General features: G+C 40.5%; 1 protein-coding gene across 1 annotated transcript in view; it reads right to left on the reverse strand.

Moving 5' to 3' along the window:
* Nucleotides 1–5261: 5261 nt before the first annotated feature.
* txnrd2.2 (thioredoxin reductase 2, tandem duplicate 2) overlaps nt 5262–19256 on the reverse strand; it is a 28567-nt gene continuing 14572 nt past the window's right edge. Inside the window, exons 9-17 of the mRNA XM_061672970.1 lie at nt 18315–18334; nt 17835–17926; nt 17580–17754; nt 13143–13279; nt 11082–11177; nt 10616–10708; nt 7013–7084; nt 6758–6855; nt 5262–6677 (exon numbers count right to left, since the gene is read on the reverse strand). Of these exons, the coding sequence (XP_061528954.1) occupies nt 6554–6677; nt 6758–6855; nt 7013–7084; nt 10616–10708; nt 11082–11177; nt 13143–13279; nt 17580–17754; nt 17835–17926; nt 18315–18334 (907 nt within the window). The 3' untranslated portion in view covers nt 5262–6553. The remainder of the gene's footprint in view (nt 6678–6757; nt 6856–7012; nt 7085–10615; nt 10709–11081; nt 11178–13142; nt 13280–17579; nt 17755–17834; nt 17927–18314; nt 18335–19256) is intronic.

The raw sequence follows: 19256 nt of genomic DNA on the forward strand, positions 1-19256 counted from the left end.
CCCAATTGCTTGTTTAGAGATGTCTGGGGATCAAAACCGCAACCTATGAAATTGTTGCACATCCTTTTTTAGTTGTTGGCCATGGGCATTTGTGTTCTGCACAAGGCTGTGGTGTGTTGGACCCTTCATGATAGGCTGAATTTAACCACAGCGCTACAGCGGACTCTTTTTCAAACACCCACAATCCCTCTGATAAGTGGCTGCCATGTGTATTGAATTTAGACCATTCCTGAGGGTATCCTGTTCTTATCAGGGGTCAGATAAGCTCATTTCACAAGCCCTCAACCACCTCTACTGGGCTACCAGTGGGACCCTGTGCTGACAGTGTTTCCACAGTGTTTGTGGTTCAAAGAGAGTCAAGAAGGGGTGTTAGTTGTTGACTGGATCTTTCCAGGAGCAACTGTTTGTAGCACCTTCTAATATGTAGCCCTTAGATCAGAGAAACACAAACGAGACAACTTTCATAATTTTGAAGGGGAGTACTCCAACTGTACTGAGAGTTACAATCCTGATATTAAAAAGGTGTCCTTGGACTCAGGAGACCATGGACAGCAAGTGTAGCTCAACACCCTTGTTACCATTTTTTCTTCTTCTGTGAACTCACTAGTGAAGTTTAGTTCACGTTCCCAGCCCCATCTTCACCAAGCAGCCCGAGGATCCCATTCTCAGGCCCCATATTCTGTCTGGGCCCCGAAGGGATCTCAGACTGACACGCCTTGAGCCAGATACTAGCAGCACAACAGAGCACTCATAATTGGCCCCTATTCATTTCTCAAGGATAATCCTCACCTTGGTTGAGCCTTTTCTATTCTTTGCTTCATTTTGTCTCTTGTGTTTACATAAGGTATGTATCACATCTCCTCCCTGCTAGTCTTTTGCGTCGTTGTGGAGCTTAATACCCAGCATGTGTGTTTAAACGTGTGTCTGAGGTTTCTGTTCTTCACTGGGGCTGCCACGACTCAAAAGCTGAGGTGACAAAGGCCTCCTGAATGCCTGACTCACAGACAACTGTCAGCATTCAATGGGCTGGATTAAGACGGAACGTAGTACCCAACAGAGACTGACATGTTGACATGTTCTACTAAGTGCATTTCAAGGTGGATTTAGCCTGTTTGCTCCATTGTAGAGGAACATAAGCGATACAAATGCTAAATGGGTTGGCTATTCTTGAGACACAGGGTGAACTTTACTCCTGCTGTCTGGATTTGGACTGACAGTGGGTGACTGAGGCTGCTGTGGATCCCGAAGAGGTTCAGGGGTTTCAGAGAGCCATCCTTAACCAAACAAACATACTGGAATTTCTGCCATTGTTGGTGCACAGGGTTGAGTGACAGGGCCGCATAGCAGAGGAACCTGTCAGCAGAGACGAGTCGGGGTCAAAGTGTGACCACCCCTGGTGACACAGCTTCATATGAAGGCAAAGCAATGTAGCATAAATTAAGACTACCTGTACTATTCCTTGGAGGACATGTTTTGCATTCATAGTGGTGACGTTTTTAATTGCCCATTTCATTTTGCAGACCTGATGTGATTTAAATTGTGCAGTTACAAGCTACAGAGAGACGAGCAACACGTAAGATACATTTTTAAAAGATTGTCAAATCATGCCCAATGAAACAAAAAGCACATTTTAAGTTAGTTGTTGTTTTAGTTGTGTAATTTCTCATCAAACTGTAAGAATGTCTAGTTGTGGTTTTACTGGGAATTATGAGGGGGAATAATTCTTGCAAACGCTTTTCCTGGAAGTCTAATAATGAAACAGTACTGCAAGTATCAGCTGTTTTATCACATTTGGATTGACCCTTAGGCAAGCTATTTACCTGTCCACGCCATACTAATACAGTATATCGATAACCTTTTATCCAAATGATTCAAAAATAAAGATTTGTTTTCCTCCAGAAAAAATGCAATCCTACCAAAAAGCAGAGGTGGGTGGAGTAGCCAAATATTGTACTCAAGTAAGAGGACTGTTACTTTTGAATAATAAGACTCCAGTAAACGTAAAAAGTACTCCTCAGAATAATGACTTGAGTAAGAGTAAGAAAGAAATCAGCGAAAAAAATATATAAGTACTGAGTAACTTCTGATTTATTTAAAAAAAAAAAATATTCTTTACATCAGTGCATGAATGTCAAATAAAACTAAATAAAATATGCATGAGCAAATTCAGATATTGTTGAACAATATTACTTGTTCTTAAACAAAGAAAATATTTATAAAATAACAATTGAAGGCAAATTCAGCTCCAAGAAATACGATTTTATACGATTTTGTTTCCACTTGTTAAACAGCACAATAGGCTCACCAGGCAGATTACAAAAACAGGAACAAGGCTGCAGTGGGTATAAAAAGTCTACACACCCCTGTTCAAATGGACTGCCAGGTTTTTATGATGTAAAATAATTTTGACCAAGATAAATCATTTTCAAACTTTCCACCATTAACGTAACCTAGAACTTGTACTCGATTTATTTTTGTCTCTTTTTGAGAGGGGAGGTGAAAGTAAACAACTGAAATATTCTTGTATGAGAGTGACTTGGAATTGACGTTTAACTTGCTGCCTTCTTGGTCAGGTCACCATTGTAAAAGAGCTGTTCTGTCTGAATTGGTCTTTTACCTGGTTAGGTGCACAACTGTGCACGCTCTTAACTGGCATGTGGCTGTGTTCAGGATTAACCAATCACATTTAAACTCATGTTCAATGAGAGTCCACACACATCTGCCAGCCTTTCAAGTGCCAGAAAACCATCAACACATGCATAGGGCCTTACACAAACATTATTTGCTTTATTAACTAGAACCGCTGAATGAAGAAGCTGTTTGTTGACCAGATTTATTGATAAAAGTATAGGGTTTTTACATCTGTTTTATGATACTTGCACTTGAACTGTAGTGTGTGTTGTGCGTCTGCGAGTGAGCAAGAGATAACACCACGGCAAAGATACATTTAAGAGTTACTTATGACTATAAAATTACACGAATGTTGCCATACGCACAATCAAAACAAAAACATCTGCAATTTAGCGCAAGATGATTTTTCAAGTTGAAAGGGGGGTGAAATATCCAAGTTTGAGCAGTTACAAGACTGCACTGCATGATGAAGCTGTGTGCGGACATGTGACTTTGTGTCGTTTCATTGGTGAACTTGCGTCAAAAATCACTGTGGTTACGTTGCATTGGTGCAACGCCGCTGTTGCGGAAGTTGAAAACCAGTCTAAAAACAAATCGCGGATGCAATAATTGATAAATAAAAGTAGGGAGCCACCTGTAGATCATTGCAGCAGAGTAAGGAGTCCCTTAAAGTCATACTAATAATACTCACATCAAAGTAATAAGTACGATGCATTAAAACTACTCTGGGAAGTACAATTTATCCAAAATGTTACTTGAGTAAATGTAACGGAGACGATGTACTATGGTGCGCTACTACCCGTCTCTCCCAAAAAGTTATTCTTCTTTCCATAATTCATACAGTGATTTAGAATCATGTGTGATTTATGTGGGCTCTCTCTGGGTCCATGATTTAACATATGAATCTTAATGAGCCGTTAAACTTGTGAAATGAAAAAAACATTTGCATGTATGTCGATTTCAATGCATAAAGGTTTTTTTTTTGGATTGTGTACTTACAGTATATACTTTATGCACTTTTGGGAAATGAGTCTACGACATAAATTACAATATACCGGATTTGTATCTTCCCATATGCTTTATGGCCATTATTGAGCTGCTGAAATCTAGATTTATTTATGGATTATGGTATAGCAGCACAGTGTGACCTACTGGTTAGCACGTCTGCCTCATAGTTCTGAGGACCTATGTTCAAATCCGGCCTCGTCTGTGTGGAGTTTGCATGTTCTCCCTGTGTCTGCGTGGGTTTTCTCCGGGTACTCCGGTTTCCTCCCACATCCCAAAAACATGCATGGTTGGTCAATTGAAGACTGTAAATTGCCTGTAGGTGTGAATGTGAGTTTAAACAGTTGTTTACTTATATGTGCCCTGCGATTGGCTCGGAGTGTACCTCGCCTCTCGCCCAAAGTCAGCTGGGATAGGTGTCAGCACACCCACAACCCGAGTGAGGAGAAGCTGGATTAAAAATGGACGGATGGATGATGGTAATTGCACAATTAAATAATTTAGACAAAAGCACACTGGACCGACCATATGCATGTATGTCACAAATCCCAATTCTAATGGAGTTACGACATTGTGTAAAATGTAAATAAAAACAGAATATGTTTTGCAAATCCTTTTCAACCAATATTCAATTGAATACACTACAAAGACAAGCTATTTAATGTTCAAACTGATAAACTTAGTTTTTGTGCAAATAATCACTTATTTTGAATTTGATGACTGCAACAGGTTCCAGAAACGCTCCCCCATTCTGTTTACGTTTTTACATAATGTTGCAAGTTAATTGGAACTGGGATTTGAATATATGTATGTGTAAAACATATGTATGTGTATGTTAATGTATCGAACACATATGCATGCACACACAAAGAACAGAATCAGTGGATAGCGCAACTTTAATACAGACAATGTGCATTCCAGTGCTATTATCTTACATATACATTGTGTATCATAAAGCTTTCATGGAAAATGAGACTTTTCTTTTTACAACCTTTAACTTTTAAGTTGGCAGCCAGGTGACATCAGGCCAGCACTCCCCAGTTTTGGGTTTTAGTGCAGGCCATCATTAGCTGGTTACCTGAAAGTTGAACCCTGACACCCCCCCGCACAATGGTTGCTCACAAACCGCTCACTACTGAGAGAGGCAAACAAACAATATTCAATACTCCTCCAATTTAAAATGATATATTAAATATATAAGTGAAGTATTTCGTCATGTTGTGTGAGGCTAGTGGTATGTGAACACTGTAGAGACAGAGCATGGACAGCTTAGGGGAAATGGATGGTAAAAAAGCAAACAGACAACGCACTGATGGACTGAATGACTTCCCTTCAGTTGCCTTCGTCCTAACCTGAGGTCTCTGAAGTGCCTTGTTAAGCACAGGAATATAGACTCAATTACCGCTCAGTGCCGTGTTCCTTTGCTTAGGCCAGTAGCCATCGTTATCCCCTTCATCCGAAACATACTCGGCCCCTGCCCTGTAGCACCAGACCATGTGAGCCGTCTGTTCTCAGAGTGATAGAGTCAAGCTGTTCCAACTGAGCGGAGGTCAGGGTGCTTCAGTCAGCACTTCGGCCCTGAACAGAGCACACAGGAATCCCCCCCCCCCCCCCCCCCCCCCCCATCCTTCCCCAACCAAGCTGAAACTCAGCTCGTACTCTCCCAGACCAGGTCCAAATAAACCTGGTAGCCTGCTCTCTCTTTTTCCATCACCAGGCATGCTGTCACTCCCCTCATCAGAATCATTAAGCAGACCGGGCAGATAAAAAATAAACTACACCCACCATTTCGGTCACCAAACTTGTGTAGCAACCCCTTTCAGGCTCACCTCCCAATGTGCCTAAAAAGATAGGTTGAGGATGTCCAGTTCAGTCAGCAGGTTGAACATTTGGGCAATTTGGGAAACTCTTTTATCTGCTGTTATGGCTATTGATATAAACAACTCATCTTATCTTAGAGGGTGATGACTACTGAGTACTAACCTTCCATCCATGTAAATACACAAAAGATAAGACTTACCAGTTGGGGCACGAATCAATCCCATCTACTATGCAACTTCAACAAAAAAGCATTATCACTTGTGGGGATTAAGGGACTTAAACATGCTGGACAAATGTATTGGATCTTAGGTTTTATCCAGTGACAACCTTATCTTCTCTTTTCCACTCAAGAAAATTAGCAGGCAATAGTGCCACCTAAGGGTAACACTGAGTAATACTGCTCTTGCAGAGCTGCTAGTGCAGTGATGCCCTTAGAGTACTGTATGCTCAGCCTGCAGATGTTTACCATTCTGCGGTATAGTTTTATGTTGTGCCAGAGAGTTTGGTAGGCTAGGGTGAGGTATACCCGGACCATTCTAGACCATCAGAGAGGTCCGTCTCTCTGGCCAAGTCTTTCCAGGGTGACTGACCAGCGACTGTTTGTATCTGTCCATGGGAAATGAGGTGGTGTCGTTGTGGCGACGGCCCAGGGGCCATCCATCAGTGTCATAGGGGGCGTCGTGTAGGGGGAGGGTTATGGTATGTGTCACCTTAAAGACTAATGGACAGGAAGTACAGCCACAGTAACAACAATATTAGTAGAATATATTTCCAGAGAAATGTTAGAACCTGCTTTGTTTCTCGGATTATTTCAACGACACCCTGAGAACAGGATTTAATCCTGATTTATGAGCCCCTTCCTTCAAAAATCTCTGCAGCAGAGGCTTTCACACACACACCTCTTTGCGAATATTCTGACTCAACGTGCACACATTTAACACATTGGTCATCTTTTTTAATCAAATAAATTAGGGAGGATCATGTGGTGAGGAAACGGACCAAAAAGAAAGCGCAGGCTAAACCACCAATATTCTTTGGACGCATCGACCCCTTTTCTACCCTGTGTGCTCAATGTTCAGAGACCGGGGCTTTAACCTCAGCAGCCGGTGACTGTGGCATCCAATCCTGAACATTTTGTGATGTTGACCTTGGTTAGCTCCTCAGCGCAGGTCGGGTGGATTCCCACTGTCCTCAACAGGTGTGAATATGTTGCTCCACACCTATGACAAGCACAGACATGAAGTTATTTATTTCATTCACCTCAGAGGTCACATTCTACATACAATAGGGTTTGACTCACTGGAGGCCCATCCCGAAACCCTGCGTGACTTCTCCTGCATTTGGACCAGTAAAGTGCAGACCCAATATCTTCTGGTCTCCATCCCGCTTGCATATCACCTGAGATGGCAGAGAATATATGTCAGTGGTTGTTTTGCCAAAAAGCCATGAAAATTTGGCTAGAGAAGTCTTGAAGCTGGATTGAAGCTGTGATCCTGTGGTCCTAAAATGCGGTGAACAACTCCTTTTCAAAGAATTTTCAGCAGCTAAAGCCTACCTTTAAGTAACATTGGCTAGCATCACGCTCTGCCACAGTGAATTCCAGAGGCTTATAGAAGGCATGGTAAACCTACAGAGACATAGAAACAAAGACAATTCAAATAAGTAAGTGTTTCGTTTTTTAAGAGACCGCAGATTATGTTATCATAGAGAGGTAAATTTTAGGGGGCATCTAAACCATCTGTCCAAGGAACTAATTGACGGATACACACTGCATTTATAAAAGGTATTTCGTGGCTTGCGACGGATTTGTAATTTTGTTATTAGCCTATGAACCATTTATCAACCCTTAATCAGGGTCCCTTAAGATAAAGGTCAATAATACCTTGGAACTCTTGGATTATGTGACGCGACAGCACGTTACACATGATCATCTGCATCCCATTTGTGCACCCTAGAGCAAAATCTTTCTTTTTTTTGATTGGCGCAAAGTCAGGATTGCAGATGAAAATCGCTACATGCCAGTGCAAAAAAACAAAAAGCATATAAACGGGAGAGGTGATGCAGGATGTCATTACTGTGTATATCACACTAACTTATCTCTCTTCCCATAACAACAAATCACTCTTTTCAATTTTTTTTTTTTGCGTCTCCCTTGCTCGTCAAGAAGGAAAAAAAATCCTGCAATGAAGATCTCAGCTTTTGAAAATAATGTTTTTACTGCTTAAGTACCGAGTACTGTAACGAAACTCTCGTGCAACAAAATGATTTACATTGTGATGGTACATAAATGAAAATAATTATTCACTAAAAAGCAACTTAACTTTAACAATGGGATGTTATGATTACAGCTCACTGAAAAGTAACCAGTGGAAAACAAATCGCAGTTGCTCATTATTGTCGATACATTTTAAACTCTGGGCTGACAATGTTTGTTTAATGTGTTTCATACAATGGGCAAGCGTGCCACCACAAGTTGCAAGGAGCATGCAGCTGAGTGGGTCAGTGCAGCAGGTCCTCCTAAGATCTAAGCATGCCTGTCATCACCTCACACGCACCTCAATCAGGCCTCCTGCTCACCTGTCACTCACTGCCAAAAGCCCCACCTTACCGGGTAAACCATTTATCCACAGCCTTGTGCAGGTGTTGGCTAGCATTTGGCAAACTGCTCACGTACACGAGCAGAGAAAACACACATTTGTTTGTTTGTATACTGTATGTGTTCTGAGGGGTTAGAAGACATTCTCTTGCTCTTTCTTAATCTTGGTTGAAGGAAGCAGCTATTGAAAATCCTGGCAAGTGCTCATTAGTAATGCGGGACAGGTTTCTATGACAACATATACCCCTAATCAAATTTACAGTATAGAAGAGATTACAATAGGATTGGCTGGAACTATACGCAGGCTTCCATAATATTCTGCAAATGATATGCAGGTTACAAAGAGCAATCATTCAAGTTGTAGTTTTTCCAAGTGTTACTTTGGTGAATTTCATTTTTTTTTTTTTTTTTTTGATAATTGTGATCAAGCACTGACAGATGTGTTAACTAGTTTGCCAAGTGACATGCTGTTGCACGCTATTAAGTCACACTTCTCATGCAAAACAACTGCAGAAGAAAACTGTAAAATAGTGCAATGCCTCAACAGTAATTGGAGAGCAAATATTTTTTTCCCCTGACCTAAGCAAAGACTTTGATTAGAAGAAGAAGCCTTATCTTGCAAAGATAACGCATCCAACGGCAGCTACCTTTAGCAAAAACAAACAAACTCCTTTGCCCTGGATGAAAAAGTGCCCTTTTTGCCAGAGCCCCCCCCCCCCCCCCTCCATTCATATATTACAAACAAAAACAATTACTCCTCTATGTCATCACATCCAGCCTGTTTTGATATTTGAGTGGCATTTATTTGAGTCCTTGAGAGAATTGTATATATGCTCCCATCTTAATTTATTTGGGGTTAATCTGTGGCCCTTTAAATGGTGGCAGGTATGCATTGACTCCCATTTAACATGAGTTTAAATGTGATTGCTTGATTCTGAACACAGCCACATTTATAAGAGGGTGTGTGCACTTTGTTTTACTGCCACACTAATTTTTTTAATTGAGTTGTACAGGTTATAGGGTAACTAAAAGTGGGAAAAGGTTTTAATGATTTATCTTAGTTAGATTTTTGGCGGCACGGTGGACGACTGGTTAGCGCATCTGCCTCACAGTTCTGAGGACCGCGGTTCAAATCCCAGGGCCGCCTGTGTGTAGTTTGCATGTTCTCCCCGTCCCTGTGTGGGTTTTCTCTCGGTACTCTTGTTTCCTCCCACATCCCAAAAACATGCGTGGTAGGTTGATTGAAGACTCTAAATTGCCCTTAGGTGTGAATTTGAGTGTGAATGGTTGTTTGTTTATATGTGTCCCTACGATTGGCTGGCCACCAGTTCAGGGTGTACCCCGCCTGTCACCCGAAGATAGCTGGGATTGGCTCCAGCACGCCTGCGACTCTACTGAGGTTAAGTGGTACGGAAAATGGATGGATGGATGGATGATTTTTGTATCCCACAAAAACCTGCAATTTAAACAGGGGTGTGTAGACTTTATCTCAACTCTAGTCAGTGTTGTTCATGAACTCGTTCATATTTTGGGTGAACATGAACTGAAATTAGTTCATTTCTCGAACGAAAGTTCATTTTCAATCAAGAGTGACAGTTTTTTTACGGAGTTGCAGGACTAAACCTGTCTGGACACACAATATACGAGGCCCAATTACATCGGGAGATAAATGCCGTATTATGTAACCGATTCAATGAGGCAGCCAATACTGGTTTACATGTGCGAGGTGCGTTCAGGGACACTCTGTAAGTGGGTGAGACTGTGTTCTTTGTTAGAAAAAATATTTGTTTCAGAATGCTTTAGTTAAAACACTGTACGATCACACTGTCATAATATGGAATTTTGTAATATATGACTAGATAAGATAAAATATTTTGTCAACATAGTCAACCTGTGCTGCAAGGAATGCAAAGTTATCTACAGCTGTATGTCCTTTCACCACCGTTCCTGTCATACTGTGTTGCATGTTTTTATTTCCTCATTGAAGAAAAAAAAAAAAAGACGATTCAAGCAACAAGTTGTTCCTCCTCATGTTTTGGAGATTGTCGGGTGAAAGCTGTGACTGGCTACTTGTGTTGACTGAATGTGTGGCAACAATGGGAAAATGAAATGCCAGTATTTGTACAATATTGAAGAAAAAAAAAATAACTATGAACTACTTAATTATTGGAACAGTGAACTGAACTTTAAACTAGTTTGCGTAGAAAAGAGATCTATGTCCGTAAAAAGCAAAATTTTTCTAGGGTTGGCAGTGGAAGACACGGCAAGTCTTTCCTGCAGTGTATAATTTTGCTCTGCAGTTTTTATCAACTCTGTTGCATTCCCACAAATGTGTAGCACTCATAGGTTGCTTTGTTTTAAACTCTTTTGTCCAGTTCATCCCAAACCAGCTCGATGGGGTTGAAGTCTGGATAATTGTACAATTGTATAATTCTCAACTGAATGTTGTTTTTCAGTTTTGATGAACCTTTTTACATAACCTCTAGCTTGACTTTCAATTTGGGGGGGGATTGGGATGATCTAAAAACTTGTGACAGGTTGTGTATGCCATTCCATCTTTACCTCTATGTTGTCTTTCCCATGCCTAATTTCGGCCTCCTCCTCTGATAGGCCCACACAGCCGTATTCAAGAGGGGTGAACACAGTGGTTGGCACCTGCAAGGTATGCATGTATGCACGCACACACGCACGCCCACACACGCACGCCCACACACGCACTCACACACACACACACACACAAGAAAGGGAAAGTGAATTTTCAGATGTTATTCACAATTTCTTTCAACCAACACAAGAATTAATTACAATCTGAACCTTGCAGTGTGATGCAGTTAAGTTCTAGCTAACTTGAAAATACAACCATAATAATGTAATGAGACCGTGTCAATAAAAAACAACAAGCACTAGCTTGTAAAGGTAGACTTTTTAATATCATTCATGTTCTGGATAATGCGGCTATTATTACATGGTAGAATGTAAAGTTGACAAAAGGTAAGAGATGTGCAGTGTTTTTTTGAGTGTGTCTCACATTGTCATAGTTCATGATCTCTCTGCTGTGGCCAGCAAGTCTGCGAGCGAGGAGTTTTCCTGCTTTAATAGCCGTCGGTGTCAATTCAGGACGACCCTGAAACAGAAGACAACCTTACTTACTTAATGTACCTGTAAACCTCCCATTGTAAATTGTCTGACACAGCCAAGATACAAAATTCTCTTCTCCAAGGTTATTGGCTTATTGTTCTGAATGTGAGCCAAAGCAAATAAAAATATAGACACGAATACACACACAGACACACATTTGAATAGTGCAGGAAATAGGGCTGCAGGGCAATTTTAAAGGCATGACCTGTTAAAATTTCTACTAGACATCCTGTTGTCATAAACATTTTCTGCACCTCTACAATCTGGATGTGGTACACTCTCTGATGTGCAACTGTTTATACACCAGTTAGCTTTTGTCATTTTAATGCATTTCTTGGCACTTCATTTGGCAATGAGAAGAAAACAAGTCATGCAGTGGACAACTTGAGCAAGATATCAAACAGTCTGCTTAAAAAAAAAAAAAAAAAACAAGCCTGCTGCGTTGACAAGATGACAGACATATTGGTGTGAAGCACGGCTCATCAAAGCAAGCTGTCAGTCAAAGGAGACTATGAGTGTGTGTGCATGTCATCATGAGTCCTGGGAGACACGAAGGAAGCACACAGCTGTTTGTGTTGGGGGAAAGAAAGAAAAAAAAAAAAAGGCCATACCGACTTTTACAGCAGTTACAACTCACCAGTATTTACATAGTCCAACTTGAATACAGTGCAGCACCACTATAAATGCTCTTAAAGAGGCCCATGTTGAGAAATTAGAAGATGAATAGAATTTACACATTTAGAGTTAAGGGGGCCAAGCTCTCATTTAGTTTCATTTATTTATTATTCCATTATTTTGATATTGTTGGTTCTTTCCTCCTGTGCTCCAGCGGTCATATTTTAATGAGTCAAAAACAGATAATGCAATATGGTGTTGTTGGTTGAGGTCCCGATGGCCGTATGAAAAATAGTTGGCACCGCAGCTGGTTTCAGCCTCTGCCTAACTACACCTGTGTATCCAATGCTTTCTCTCTTTCTCAAAACATGCCAGTTCGAAGTGATCAGCACAGAGTTTGGAATGCTTGCTAGGCACCCATAGCTGACCACGTTTCTTCCCCTGTGGAGTGACTTTCCCTATCCACTGGTCACATATTCCTGTTTCATTTGGAAAGCCAAAAAATAAACTCTTGCCACTGCCTGAACTATTTGTACAACCAAATGCCACAGACTAAACCATCGTGAAATCGCTAAATCATACGACAACAAATGTACAAGGACGGGAACAACAGCATGGAACAATAGCGCATAATGCCTATCCCAGCTATCTTCGGGTGAGAGGAGGGGAACACCCTGAACTGGTTGCCAGCAATGAATTGATTATCAAAATAGTAGTCGATTAATTGGCTAATTGATTAGTTGTCGATTTCTTGATTAATTGTACTAAAAATGTAAAGTTCAAATACATTATTTTTAGTCACGGTCAAAACTTGGCCACGATTTTAAATGATCCTAATATGACACTTCAACATTGGCTTTGCTCGTACTAATGTATTGTTCTGCAGTGGATATAGGTTGATTATTTCAATCCCAAATAATACAATAACATTAACTATGATGGCCGCGGGGCATCTGCTCACAGTCAGAGGTCTTGGTTTGAATCTCAACTATAGGACCTTTCTATGTGGAGTTTGTATTTTCTGGCCGTACTTGCGTGGCTTTTCTCTTGAGTACTCCACTTTTCTGACAGCTTTTCCCAAAGAGTTGAAGACTCTAAATTGCTGATAGTGTAAATGTTAGTGTGAATAGTCGTTTGTCTAGATGTGCCCTGTAATTGAGTGGTGATCAGTCGACTGGGATTGGCTTCAGATCACCTTTGAGTCTGAACAGGACAAGTGGAAGAAAATAATGCATGGAAAATGGGTGTAAACTTCTAGAAACCAAATCTCATCAGGATTAAGAATATTTTTTTAAAAACTCCCTCAAGCGTGTTGGCATTTGGTAGGCATGCATACCTGCCCTATGTCCCCAAACGCATAGATGTTTGGCACAGAGGTAGATTCATCCGGCCCCACAATTATTTTCCCAGTCTCCTTGTTGAGTTGTACACCAAGCTTGTTGAGACCAAGAGCTTTAGTTTCAGGAGCTCTACCTGCAGTAAACATGAAGGAATCTTCATTACAAACTCTTCACAGTGACCAACGAATGCTGCTGATGATTTTGCAATCGTCAGCAATCATCATTAAAATGTTGCATAACCTTCAAACACGTATGTCACCTCACTTAGTCCCTTTATTTATGCATATGCATGAATTGGATTGCATAACAAAAATCAAATATGAAAAAAAAAAAAAGAATCAAGTGTTTAAACATAAGTCATACTGGTTGTGTATAATTACTACAATGAGCCAAAATACAGTACAGTAAATATTTAAGATGATCTGGATGTCGCTCCTGACTTTGTGTTACTAAAATAACAGATAATGGAAAAAAATGCACAATTGTAACTCAAATGAAAACAAAAGGACAATAAAGAAAGCACAGTATTCAAATATAGGATGTGATGTGTGACACTTCCTTGGGACAGTCGACTGATGCCGTCGACACTGAATCTCCGTGGTCATTGAGAAATGACCACATAATCCCTCACCACCCTCCTCCTCAGCGTAGTTCCTCAAAACTAGTCCAGGCAGCATAATAAACACCCAAGCCTGAGGTACACATGTAGATACTATCGAAAAGCAAAAAATAACAAACCCCCGAGACCCTTTTCCTGGCTGGAGCCAAAGAACAACGTTCTTCCCCCAGACTGGGGGACAACAGGGACCTGTCTACTCCACAACATGGGTGGCAGAGATGTAAAAAAAAATAATAATAAAAAAAAAGGGGTGGGGTGGATGAAGGGCGCAAGACATTATTCCTAAATATGCAACTTTCAATTTTCCAGACAGCTCAAGATATGCAGTACTTGAAATGCTGTGTATGCTGAATTGATGTCATTTCCTATTATTTATTTGTTTTTGAAAACAGCTGCAGTGGTATATTCTCATTCAAGTAACTTGTTTGTATCCTTATGTAAGGTCTTAAATCTTCAACGAGATTATAATGTATGTAAGCCACTAAAATATTGACGCCATCTTTTCTTGTATTCAGTAGGGCGAACTCTAAAAATATTCAAAATTGCTAAGACTTTCCCCTTACACAGTGGGCCTTCCTGTCTGTAGTTCCACCTAAGAGAGACAACATTGTATGCAGAGGTCACAACATTGATAAGGGACTTGGAGTGCATGCCCATGCAGACACAAGCACACATGCACACACACACATTAATGAATAATGCTTGTTGTGACATTCTGAGGAAGCTTCCAGATGGCTAGGCTAATTAGCAACAACAAACCTTCACAAGTAAAATAGAAAATGAACACTTATCTGATCAATTAAATGAACAAAGACAAATTGGAAGTATGCCATTGTTTTTTTTTTTTCTTGGGAGAGCAGATTATACAGGACCCTAAAAACCAATTTCCATGTTCAGGACACAAAAGATTTTAAGATGAAAATGAATTAAGACCTGACTTACTGGTAAGTTAATGTATTACATATCATGTACATGTTTATTATACATTTTGTGACTGAAACTAACAGGGTACTTTTTTTTTTTTTTTTTTTTAAGTGCACAATGACATGGTCCAAAGCAGGAAAACAGACAAACAAACATTAAAATTAACAGAAGACCACTACATCACAATTTTAGCTTGTGGTAAAGATTGTTCCACTACAGCACACAACTCAGCAGGTGCTCAAGAGGTGCCCAGTGTAGTCCAACAACATTACAAGATTTATAAATGAATTTCTTTGGATTTTTACTGCAACTTTGGGAAATTCCGAATTTACAGAATTTTCTCTCGAAAAATATGGAAATTAAACCATTTACATTATTTTCATTTTCAAACGCTCAAGTACGACTAATTTTTAAAGCAGTTTTATTTATTTATACACCTATTTTATAAACTGTTGAAACTTGAAATGTCCTGCACAACATAGGATTTTACTTTGAATAATATTCCGGAGCACCGTGGCGTGCACTGAGGCGGAAAAGCCATGTCCACTGTCTGCCTGTCCACAGGAAGTGGAAATGTTCTGTTTCCTGATGTATTGCACCTGGACAGGGGAGCGGCCATGTATGCAGGAAGGAACAGAGGAAAGGTGGAGGGATGCATGGCCGGGGAGAAGGATGTTAGACAGTGGTGATACAGTTTCTCGGGTCCCTCAGGCCTTTAATAACCCCGCTGAGGCCTGACCCTGCCTGGCCTCTAGTGTAAGGTCACAGTAAACGGACGTGGCCTCACACTCATAAGTTCTACATACAGGGATCAAAGACCTAAGGCATGCTCTGTTTTCTCACTAAAGCAGAATGATAACAAAAGACTGGCTAGATGGATCCAGCAGTTCACCACATTCATTCAAATCTGAAGTATTGGGACACCTGGCCATTACAACTTCAGTAAATTAAAATGGATGGAAATACGGAGGTATCGCCTTTACAGTTACAACAGCTTCCACTCTTGTGGGATGACTTCCTACAAGATGGTGGAATTCACACAATGCATGCATATTTAAGAGAAGTGAGACACATTGGGGATGAGGCACCGGTCAGGTGGGCATGTGCATAATCCATTTTTCATTGGAAGAATCATTTTCTAGATTCTGCAGTCACTGCCGGTATTTGATAAATACGTAATGTGCATGCACTTATTTTGCTCCAAGTTTCTATGTATGGACAAATGGCGTGTGTACGGCTTTTCCTATGTCATAAGCGCCATCTCTGGTGCATGATCCCTATCACACTTTTCAACTTAGCCGCCACTGATACCCTTCGGTGGTGCATCATATAATATTAAAAAAATAAGAATAAAAAAAGATTAGCGGAGTTTGGGACACTTGTCTGCTTGACTATTTTACTGGACCATAAGTAGGCTGGCACTTGGCTGCGTTTAACCAAGTCAAAAAGAAAAAAGGAAATATAAGGGTTACTGCATCTCACGCATGTGACAATACACCCAGTTTCCAGAATTCATTGCAAATATCACTCACACCAACAGTCCCACGCTGAGATGTGGGAATTTGACCACAAGAGGAAATTGCAAACGTCAGCGCGGCTGCAGGGTCACGCACATCCTTGTTACTGTCACACGCATATGACCAAAGCATTCTCTCATCACACACATAAAAACATACTCATGAAATAATAGAAACATAACTCGAAAAGCCTGGTCGCGAGATACCTGGCAGTTCTAAAGGGTTTTCACACCGATAAAGTGGTGACAATGGCCCTGATATCGTCATTGTCTGTTGTTCATCTTTAGGCTGTCCGGGTGGGATACGTGGAGTGGGAGATTAAAACATGGATAAAGCAGAGTAAAATGTCTGGTAATGCTGGCGTGTTAAAGTCCCCGCGTAGGGATGGCAGAGACAGATGCGGGTTGGTTTCCGCAGGGTTGGCACAGACAGGAAGACCCAGAGAAGGAGAACAAAGAGGGGAATACAGTGACCCTGTGCCTTGGTTCATCCTGCCTGGATGGTGCTGTCCCTCTCCACCCAGACAGCCACTGAGCCATTGCAGGGTGATTAACGCTTCCCCTGGTTATCCCCATCATTCAGTCTTTATTACTTTGTTTTCAGCCTTTGATTCCACTGTCATTTGCTGAGACTGCACTCTATTGAGGAAGACAATAAACTTGGATTATGGCAGCGAGAGGCAGGCAAACCAGCACTCTTTTGGACAGATTCTCTAGTATATCACAGGAGAACAATATATCCTGTGGTTGGTGTTACTCTAACGGAAGCTAAATATTAGGTGTAAGGCAAATCATGGCACAAAACACCTTTTTATCCTTTTGCGTTTCGAAATGCAGTCAGGTATTATGATTGTGATGCAGTTTGCTGTGGTATAGACTGCATCATCATCATCTTGTCTAACTCAATGAAAGAACTGAAATATTAGCTACAGCCATCAGTATGACAGTGCAGTTATATCACTGCAAACTACAACAATAATAACATACATTATCTTATTAAATTATAAATGATTACATAATGCTTGAAGAATGAAAAACGTGGAGCTTTTAATGCACAAGTAAAGAGAGTTGTGTGAAAGAAAAGAACAATATTTTGGGAACATAACTAACATGATGAATCGTATGCGTTTACACATTACCCTACACATGAATACAAATATTGTTTAAATAATACCTCTGACTGTGTTGCTCAAAACTGAGCATATATAAAGTATCTTTGCAAAGACAGAATGTATGATACAGCTCTTGTATTGGATGACCTTGTGCTAATGTCGTCGCTAATCAGTGTATTATAAAAGGGAAGTGACACAATTTAATACAGCTCGATCCCTGGCTGCATTAAGTATGAAATATTCCACTTATTCACACACTTACCAACTGCCCACAACACAGTATCGTATGTGTCACTGTGTTCGTTGCCAGTCAGGGCATCATGCCACGTCACTTTAAGGGCTCCCGATGGAAGTTTGTCCACTCTCTTGGGGACACACTTCCATGCAAATTTGGTTCCATAAGACTCCATGTAGTCTGTCACTAATCCTGCCATTTGCTATTTAAGACAACATGATCAAATTATGAAAACCCATGAATTTCCATCATGACTGTGGTCTTTTGTACAAAAAACAATACCTGATCAAAACCCCGGAGGGCGATGCTTCGAACCATCACCGTGGCGTCCAAGCCGGTGCCTGTGAGGAAGCCTGCACACTCTAGAGCTACGTCTAAGCAGTAGGTTAGGGAATTGTTGTTTTTCATGTATACTAAGTAATACCTAAGTGGGGGAAAATTATACAGGCTAGTATTCATGCATTTTAAGGTGGCAGACTAAATAAAGTCAAACAGTAGCATATTATATAACCGTTCACTATATTTGGAAAATGGCATTTTGTTTATTTTCCAGTAGTTTCACATATGGGAAGCATGCGTTTTACGTAAAAAAAATACTAAAAGGCTCTCCCATATGGCGCATTGACGTTAAAACAAACACTATGTTCTTCATGCAACACTGGCCTGATGCCACGTGGTAAATGAAATTTAAGTTTAAGCACAATTTCTTAACTGACTAGCAATGATTATATACACACAACATTAGTTGGCAGGAAAGGATACAGCTCGCTCCAACCACAAGCCTGGAAAAAAAAATAAAAATAAAAGTTCTAATTAGCATAAGTATGACACTAAATTCAGAATATGTGTATGCTAGTCATGCTTTACAGTGAACTGTGACTTATTTAATTATTTTTTTTTTTTTTATTTCATAAAGCTGATTTGCTTTTGATTCCCTCGCAACAACACACGATACACCACCAAAATCTAATGAGATCTAATACTGAGAGCTGTATGAAATATTCTGGCTTCGCATAGGCAGTTTAGGTTAGTTGAGCGTTGTGGGTAATCTGGAGCCTATCCCAGCTGACTGAGCGAGAGGGAGGGTAGTACCTGGACTGATTGCCAGTCAATTGTATGGCACATAAAACCAACCATTCATACTCATAAATCACACCTATGGACAATTAAGAGTCTTCAAGTAACCTAAAAATCAGGTTTTGGGAGATAGGAGAAAGCACAGGGAGAACATGAAAACTCCACACAGGAAAACCAAAGCAAAGAGTCGAACACCAAACCTGTGAGGCACATGAGCCAATCACTTCTACGCCATACTTTTATTACACTGCTTTATATTTGATTTGTATTGTATTTTTTATATTGCCACTCAAAGGACAAACAAAATATTAGAAAGACATCTCAATAATACACACTACTGTTCTATACCATGCATAAAAAAAACAAGCCTCTCTGGTAAATCCAAAGTTATTGTCATTTTTCTGGCATATTTGAGCAAGTAAATGGGAGAAACGAGAGGAGCAGGACAGCTCAACAGTGTCAAGCCCTGAATTGTTTGGGCCCGGGGGTTTGTTGCATTTCTGAAGGGCACTGAGGAAGCAAAATAAACAACTACAGTGAAACCCCGCTACACACATGGACAGAACTGTTGGTACCCCTGTGTTGATGAAAGAGAAACTCATAGTGGTCACATAAATAACTTGAAGC

The sequence above is a fragment of the Phycodurus eques genome, chromosome 3, assembly GCF_024500275.1.
Source record: "Phycodurus eques isolate BA_2022a chromosome 3, UOR_Pequ_1.1, whole genome shotgun sequence".
In the NCBI taxonomy this organism is placed as follows: Eukaryota; Metazoa; Chordata; class Actinopteri; order Syngnathiformes; family Syngnathidae; genus Phycodurus; species Phycodurus eques.